The sequence below is a fragment of the Belonocnema kinseyi genome, chromosome 1 (assembly GCF_010883055.1).
Source record: "Belonocnema kinseyi isolate 2016_QV_RU_SX_M_011 chromosome 1, B_treatae_v1, whole genome shotgun sequence".
NCBI lineage: Eukaryota > Metazoa > Arthropoda > Insecta > Hymenoptera > Cynipidae > Belonocnema > Belonocnema kinseyi.
The window spans coordinates 114,551,192-114,560,161 of NC_046657.1; the positions used below are offsets into that span (position 1 = coordinate 114,551,192).

The 8,970-nt window shown below is 33.9% G+C and overlaps 1 protein-coding gene across 3 annotated transcripts in view; it reads right to left on the minus strand.

The window, feature by feature from the left end:
• Positions 1 to 8,970, minus strand: part of LOC117168777 — a 52,706-nt gene that overhangs the window by 23,032 nt on the left and 20,704 nt on the right. For all 3 annotated transcript variants that reach the window (XM_033354582.1, XM_033354572.1, XM_033354562.1), the window contains 2 exons: positions 3,071 to 6,657; positions 83 to 249 (listed from right to left, as the gene is read on the minus strand). In XM_033354582.1, the coding sequence (XP_033210473.1) occupies positions 83 to 249; positions 3,071 to 6,657 (3,754 nt within the window). The remainder of the gene's footprint in view (positions 1 to 82; positions 250 to 3,070; positions 6,658 to 8,970) is intronic.

An 8,970-nucleotide genomic window follows, 5' to 3' on the forward strand; every position in this document is an offset into this window, starting at 1 on the left:
AAAAAAAATAATAAAAATAATATATTTCAAAAAAAAGGGGTAGAATATGTGAATAAAAAATATATTGTCTAGTTATAATTACGAGGGTCTTTCCATTCCGGCATTAAATGCATCTTGAATTTGACAGGAGACATCCAGAAGAAGAAGTGGAAAAACTGTGGCGCAGTAGGAATCGTAGCTTTCATACGAGAGTGAAGTTTTTCCGACATTTCTAAGCGACGGGATTGGCGAATTTCTCAAAAGGCCAGCCTGGGAGGGAAAATTCATTTATTATTGTTTGAAAAAACTACCAGATATTTTTTAGGAAACAAAAAAAAAATTCACTTGGAATAATTGTGGAATTCCAGTCAACATTGTATGACCTTGACTCTTCGTCCAAATAGAATGAAATTTGTAGGAAAAAACTTTTTTCATTTTGTGGACATTTTCTGTACAAGAATGATATCAGGGTAGCCGTTTTAATCGAAGAAAAAAATTCCCGGTCATTTTCCGTTTTTTCCCGGTTCGCAAACATTTTTCACGGCCGATGAAATTTAAAAAATCAAACCATATTCTAAACATTTTTCCATATTAAGTAATAAACAGTAAATTAAAGCATTCAAATTGGAACCCATGAATTCCAAACTTTTAAAATTGAAGTTTAAAAGTTTTCAATTCAAAAATTGTATATTCCAATGCTCAATAATTTACAAGTATAAACTGGAAGGTACTGACACTTTTAAATTAAACAGTTTTAAGTGAAATGCAAATAAACTGCAAAATTTAGAACATTTATAAATTATAGAGTTCAAAGTTTCAGATTGAGTTCCAAAAATATAAATCCACATTAACATTTTCAATAGTCTAAATTAAAGAATCAAGCAATGAACTTTAAAAAGTTTCAAAATTATATTATTTTAAGTAATTTTAAGCTAGACACATTAAAAATTTAAAAATATATTTTTTTAACTTAACAGTTCTTAAATTAGAAGTTAAATTATTTTAATTTTAAATAGTCTAGGCATCCTTCAAATACAAATTCAAAATCATTTTTGATTTTTTTGTCAGAACTTTTCAATATATTTCAAAATGAATTGAATTTTTTCCATAACTTTTAGAAAATTCTGCAAATGAAAATAAAAATTAATTTGAATTTATAAATAACAATAGAACACTTATTATTTGTAAAAATAGCAGAGTAATATTAAGAGATATTTAGACGTTTGAACAAGATTCGAATTAAATTTAGAACTTGAAATAATTTGAAATACTTACAGCCGAATTTTAAATAAAATGTAGATTTTTGTAGATTTAAAACAAAAAATGTTAATTTTTTACAAGAATTTTGAAAGACTACAGAAGAATAAAAATATTCTTGAGAATCTTAGGAAAATTGGAAATGATTTTTCACGTTGAAAAATTATTGTAACAGAAAGTTTAAGAAGATTTTAGGAGTTTTAAAAATGATCAAAGATGAACATGGAAGGTTTTAAGGATTTTATTTAATTTCCTGGATTTTCAAAAATTGTGGGAAAATTTCGATTAATTTAAAAATATATTTAGAAGTTCTGAAAAAAATGTTAACACACTTCGTTTAAATTACTTGAAATAATTCCAAGTTTTTAATTAATTTTGAATCATTTCAAAACTTCTACATATCTCTTGAAATTACTCAAAATTTTTCTACGAATAGTGTTTAAAATGTAACAATTTCACTTATAAATTAAACACTTTTTAAGTAGAACAATTAAAATTATAACGCTAAAAGATTAAAAGTTCTTCGAAAATCTAAAGATTCAAAGCTTTCCATGTAAAACAATTCAGTTTCAAATAGTTTTCTTTTAAATATTTGGTTTCAATTTACTCGTCTTAAATGAAGAGTGAAATATGCTAAATATTAAATACTTCTTTTTGTACATTAAGAACTTGCAAATTAAATGGGATAAAAATTAAATCATTTAGACTGACAATATTTTAAATTTAATAAAAAACTTTAGTTATGACTATATTATTATGGATTTATTTGTAAGTTGAAAATCGTAAAACGCACGTTTACATTTTTTAATAGCTGAAAAAATTAATAGAAATAATATATTAATAAATTTATTTATTAAATTTAATATAAAAAAATAATATAAAGTGATACCTGAAACTCTGAATTAAAAATATATTATTGATAAATAATGAAAATTTTTATTTAAAAATAAAATTATCGGAACAAATGATATATTAATTTCATTTATTATCAAGACTTTCGGATTTTTTAAATTATTTATTTATTTACATTTACAGTTGCTAAAATAAAACTGTTTTTTATCAAAAATTTTCAACTTCAAAATCTTTTAATTTTTAATTGTTTTAATCCTCAAAGCTCCACTTTAATTATTTTAAAAACTGTTCAAATCGTACTTGGGCAGATTTTTCTTATGAAAATTCGTAAAATTCCCGGTTTCCCGGTCTGACAAACACCCTGTTTTTTATTTAAAAAATCTTCGATTTTAAAAAATTCTAATTTTTAATTTTTTCTAAACCTTCAAAACTGCATTTTAAAATTCTTTAAATTAAAATATATGCTTAAAAGTTCAACATTTTTTAAGTGAAAGATTTTCCAATTAAGTACTATAAACTAAATGATATAATAATGTATACAAATCACAATTTAGGAAATTATTTAAAAACAGTTGAAATCAAAGTTGGACAAAAATTTTATTCTACAAATTTTGTAAAATTCCTGGTCAAAAAATACATTCACTTTCATTTCCCGGTCCAGCGGCCGCCCTGGATATATTCGATTAATTTTTCTATTTTTATTCATTTGAAATTTTGTATGACAAACAGAAAATTGTTGTGTCTCATTATAAACTCTTTTTAAATCACTCATTATCATTATTCATCAACAATTTCTAAACCATTGCTTATAAGCCATTTTTTTAATAATCAATTTTCAGAATTCTCATCTTTTTCTATTTCTTTCCTTTCCAGTATTTACCAATCATTTTCTTTAACAAAAATTCTCTTAATAGACAATTTCAAACTATTAGACAAGAAAATACTTCTTTTTCTCTCTCTTTATTTTAAAGAAACACGTTACCTCGAAAAGTTCCGGATGCCACGAGAAAATGGTCACCAGCAACTCATCAGATAGTTCCTTCGATTCGAGCGGCTTGGTGCGAACCACAGGTTTTATGTCCTCTGTGACATTCAATTGACAAACTTTCTGCGTCAACCAATCCTCACTCTTTCCATCTTTTCCATTTTTCATCTTCAGCTTACTTATCGGATTTGCAACTAATTCCTGGTTACTCGTTGAAGCAGGAGGTTCTAAAATCCTCGCGCCCGATCTCTGATTCATCAAAGTCATCTGAATTTCATCCTCCGTCATCCCTCTTGCTCTAGATCTATGATCCCTAGATCCCTCGCCACTAGTTTCCACACCTCTGGACGCAACTCTTTGATCCCTGGAAGCAACCTCGCCAATCGGAGACTGAAGATCCGCTCTTCCTGGCAGCCTTGGATCAAAATTTGCAGGAGCAACTCCTTGATTTTCCATCCCTGCATACATGTATCTGGGATCTCTAGGCCCCTCAATTAGAGAATGAAGATCCGCTCTTCCTTGATATCTGGGATCAAAGGCTGGAGCAACTCCATGATTCTCCAATCCTCCATACATGAATCGGTGATCTCGAGGTCCTTCAATTGGGGAATGCAGATCCGCTCTTCCTTGATATCTTGGATCGAATGCCGGAGGAACTCCAGGAATTCTATAAGGAGGAACTTGAGGTCTCGATTGTGTTCGAGGATCCATAAATGGAAGCGGAACTGGCTGTTCAACCCCTCTCGGCATAAATCTTGGATCCACAGATGGCGCGATAACCGAAGACTGAGGTTGCGCTCTGTATCCTGGGACAGGAACACCAGCATTTGGTACCCTGAATTCAAGATCCATTAGAGGCTGAGGAACGTAAGAATCCCTAAAGGTTGAGATAGGAGCAATTCCGCTGGCCTCACTTCCTTTGGGCCTTGCTCCTAGATCCCTAGTTGCCTCACCTGCTCCTCCACTTGAATCTTTAGCCATTGCTCTCCTCTTCAAATACTCCTTATAATCCAATTTCTTCTTCTCAGTTCTTGCACCATACTTCGTCCGATCCCGAGGATCTGATCTACCTCTTTCTTCCGGAAGATCATAATCATCCAGAACCCTCGCTCCCGGATAATTCCGATCCATCGGATCAGTTCTCAAATTTCTGTTTTCGTTTTTCGGTTCATGGACTTGAGAATCCTTGGAATATTCGAAAGGTTCTGGGGATCTTGGACTGGGATCAGGAGACTTTTCTCTTCTGGAATCACGAGCGAGATCTCTATTTGGAGACTGTCTGAAATTGTAAATTTCTGTTGACGGACTTTTTTCTCGTCTTCTTGGACTATCCCTTCGTTTTAGACTAGATCTTTCTTTAGCAACTTCTCTTCTTCTAGGACTTTCGCTTCCTCTAAGACTTTGGCTTCCCTTCGGACTTTCTCTTCTCGGGGCTTCTGTAATTGGACTTTCCCTTCTTCTGCGACTCTCTCTTCCTAAATAACCATTTTTTCTATTGACTCCATCCTCCTTTTCTCTTTCGCTCAGACTCTCTTTCCTCGAGTGTCTCCTTTCCCTCAAAGTTTCCTGTTTGATCTTGCTTTCTCCCTCGTCCCTCTTCCGCTTCTTCTTTTTCTTTTCATTCCTGCTACCATCACTCCTCCTCTCACTCTTTCTATCACTCCGCCTACTCTTTCTCTTACTGCTTTCTCTCCTCCCATCCCTCTTCTTCCTTTTTTTATGCCTCCTACTCCTATCATCTCTAATTATTTCGACCTCATCATCACTGATTTCACGATACTCTACTATTCCTTTGTGTCCTTTTTCCCTAGTCTTTTCTTCCTCCAATTTCCTATCAAGTTCCTTAATCAACCTATCAACTACTTCCGGATCCTTATTACTATCTAAAATCTCAGATATCAGCAAATAACGTTTATACTCTTCCCGTTGAGCTGGAGTCAGACTCTCCGAATCTTCTTCCTCGTCTTCTACTTTCACAGCCACAGAGTTCTCACAACCTTTCTTATTTAAAGAATCGGAATCCGAGTCGGAACTATCGGAACTAGAATCCGAGTCCGAACCTGAACTTCCTCTTTTGAATCGCTTTGCGGAGGGCAAGGATTCAACAACCTCTTCTTTTAGTCTTTTCTTTATGAGCGATTCTGAATACATTTCAAACTGACTCAATCTTTCCATGAGCGAAGGTCCAGGTTTTTCATCTTGAATATCAATCTCGTCGTTAACTAATTCTGAGTAGTCAATCGGATCAGAAATTTCTTTCTCTCTTGCTGGTTCTTCTCTAAAAGTTTCACATTCTGGAGAGTCTGGCGAATCAGGTTCTGGTTTTATCCTCTGGGACTGAATATTGTCTTCTGCATCAGGAACACTTCGATTTTGAACTGCAAGCTCAGGAGGATCAGGCTTTTCTCTCTTTATTGGCCTCGTCACAATACTCGCATCCAGAAGATCTAACTCACTTTGAACGGATTCAGGGGGATCAATCTTCTCTTGCTTTATTCTGACTCCAAACAAGTTGTTGTCATCAGAATCTCGTCTACTTCGTTTTCGTTTCTCTTCAATAAATTCAACTTCTGGAGATTCTGGAGGATCAAGTATTTCTTCTTTTATTCTTATTCCCGAGGTTTGCTCAATTTCAGTTTCAATCGGAGTGTCGTGATCAACTCTTTCTTCTTTTATTATTACTCTAGAATCTGTTCCATCAATTTGTGCGGCATTTGGAGTTTCAGAAGGATCAATCCTTTCTTCTTTTATCGTTACACTTAAATTTTGATCCGGATTTGAAGGCTCGATTGAAGATTCAATAGAAAATTGATTGTCAATAGACGGTTCAACGGGGTCGGGTTCTATTTTCAACCCCAGTCCAAGGTCATTCCGAATTCTTAGAACTGGTGTATCCGATTCAACAGTCTCAGGCGCATTTTGTATTTCCGGTTGCAAGCTAGAATTAATTGTCTCCGTTAAAAAGGGAAAGGGCTTGATATCAGGTTCCTCGACATCAATTTGCATTTCTTCTTCTAAATCTGGAGTTCGCGCCCTCGAGGGACTGTCTGCCTCTTCAGGAAGAACATTCGGATTTACAAGGATTTTTGGAGTCTTTTCTCTCGTTGGAAGTTCCGATTTTTCAGAAATAACGTCATGATTAGAAACTATTTCTGGAATTCTTTCCTCTGGAGTTGCAAAAAGTGTAATATTTGTAAAAGGTATATCCGGGTTTTCTATTTTTATCCTAGTCTGTAAAACATTTTGATTAAGGTCCGAGTCTATTATTGAATTTTGCGAGATAACTTCGTTTGGAAGAACAGGTTCTCGTTTTATTATAGTTGCGGGAGGAGTTTGGTTTTCTGGCTGCATTGTAGGAGTAGAAATTTCCGATATTGACGTGGAAGTTTCTGGATTAATGAGTGGCAGGATTAAAGGTTTAGTGTCATGTTCCTCAATCGAGATTTGCATTGCTCCATCAAGATCGGAAATTTGAGGAAGGGAACCCATTTCCATTAGGTGATAAGTAAGGTCGGCATTTTCCTCAAGATTTATTGCTATTCCGGTGGGAAGTTCTAATTGTAAGGCTTGTGCTGATTCCGAATCTGTAATATTAATTATTTAACCAAAAATAAAATAGTACAAAAACAACTATATTTTCAACAAACAGATTATCAGTATTCAGAGTTCAGTATAAATTGTATGGACAAATGTACAACTGTAATTTTGCGATTTTGAATTCTCTTTTGTTAAAGCTCTTTCGGCTTTAAAGAGTGCATTCTCATCCCGTCATGTCACTTTTTTATGAATTCATTGTTCTCGCAGGCAACGAAAGATAAGAGTTTTCCCGCCGGAAAAAGTTCTAGAATAAAATACCTTTAGTTGACCTTACCGTTTAGTAAAATACCTCTTTGGTAGGAAAAAAAAGCTCCCGGCCTCAACAATGATTTAACCGGTTTAAATGGTTTCTATTAGCAGAAACTTTTCAAACATATTGGGGAGAATAAAAAAGGTATTGTTTCCCAAAAAATATTTTTTTCACGTTTTTAAAATTTGATGAAAAATATATTAAAGGTTGTCTGTGAAACCCAAACTTTTTTATTGTTTCCCATATTTGTTTACAGTTTTTGCTTGTATAAAGAAGATATCTTTTCAGGTTTCTGCGGGCTGAACCATTTTTGAGAGAGCTTTTTTTCTACAAAGGTTAGAAATTTCGATTGCATGAATAACAAAATTCTCATGACAACAGTTATTTAGCCCGCATAAAACTCACAAGATCTCTTCCCGACAACAAAAAATTGACAAAAATTTGGGAATGGTGGTCTACCATTCCGCCACCTGGTGCCGAAAACTGTAACTAGAAAGAGTAGGTACGATTTCAAAGATGTATTTTAATTTTTACATAAACATTTTTTCACGATTGTTTTGTGAAGTTTAAAACAACGATTGAATACTGAAAACAAATCTTCATTAAAAGTAAATTGTTTTAGATAGAATTTCCACCTTATATAGTGAAAAAACACATTTTTATAAAAAAAAGTTTTTAAACAAAAGAACAATTATTTCACTATTTTCATGTAAATTTCAATGCACTGTAAGCTTAAATAAACTTTAATTAATGTATGCAGCGACCAATTTTATCCAGATTTTACAAATAATATGAATAATTAAATAAAAACTGTACATTGAGTTCTTTTTTGCTTTAAAATAAGTCCATTTAAGTTTATAATCTTTTAAAAATTAGAATAAATAGTACAATTGGCTGCGAAGCCAATCGCAACATTCGTTCAGCGATCAGATGATCATCGGAATTATCATGAATTCTAGGAGGTCGGAAAGCATTACAAAGGGCACAGACTATTCTGACGTAATCGCCGATGTACGGGATTTGACTATTTGGAAAAACATCACTTAAGGCTCTCCAAGTTTTTATCAACTCATTGACTGCTTTAACCACCCATCGGACTTTAGTAACGAGCCTTGATTCGTTTGCTTCAATCGTAGTGTACTGTGATCCTTTTTGAAGAAAATGAGGCATTTTGGAAACGAATCCAAGATCTTCTAAAAACTTCAGGCAGTCCCGAAAACCGCGATGGACAACGATAACAGAGTTTGAGGGCATCCATGTACGCAGTTTTATTGAATCTTGTTTTAAAAGACTTTCAAAGATACTGGCGTCGTTGTTCTTGCCATCAGCAAAATACGGACCGAAAACATCCACAATATATATCCTGTCGTCGTTACTAACATCATGGGCTTGACCAGATTCCTTCCTTTATGCATAGAATAAGTCCGCCTTTGAAAAGAGTAATTGCTACTCTTTTGGATAAACATGTATGTACCATCAGCTACAAGGATACATACATCTTCTCCATTTGCGAATAGCGTTTTTGCCGTTGATGTAGTATGGTCCTTAATGACTGACTCGGGTGATATGTGACCTATACCAAGATGATGAGGTACAAAGGAGGACATCAGAGCTTTCCTTGCTGCTGTAATTCCTCTGCCAACTCTTCGTTGTTCTATGCCAAAAATAGTTGATAAAATCGCATTAGAAAGACCTGTGCGCAACTTGATCAACAATAATGCAAGGCACAAACGCACAGAACGACCTTTTGTCGAACGCACTTTAATTGACAAGTACTGTGCAACGTCACTAAATTGATTTTTCGTCAAACCGGTGAGCCTATAATAATCTTTATCCTCAAGCGCAGATGGATCATCAAAATTCATCCCTGTTTTTCTTGCCTCCTCACGCAAATCATTCAGAAGCTTAGAAAACGACTCAGCGTTCATGTGAGTAAAATCAGAGGTGGCTTGTATAGACGCAACAGCCTCTTTTTTAAGAAAACCATTATCAACCAAATGAGAAGCACAGCATCTCGCTTTTGCAGGAATCAAAATACCAGTATCGACGT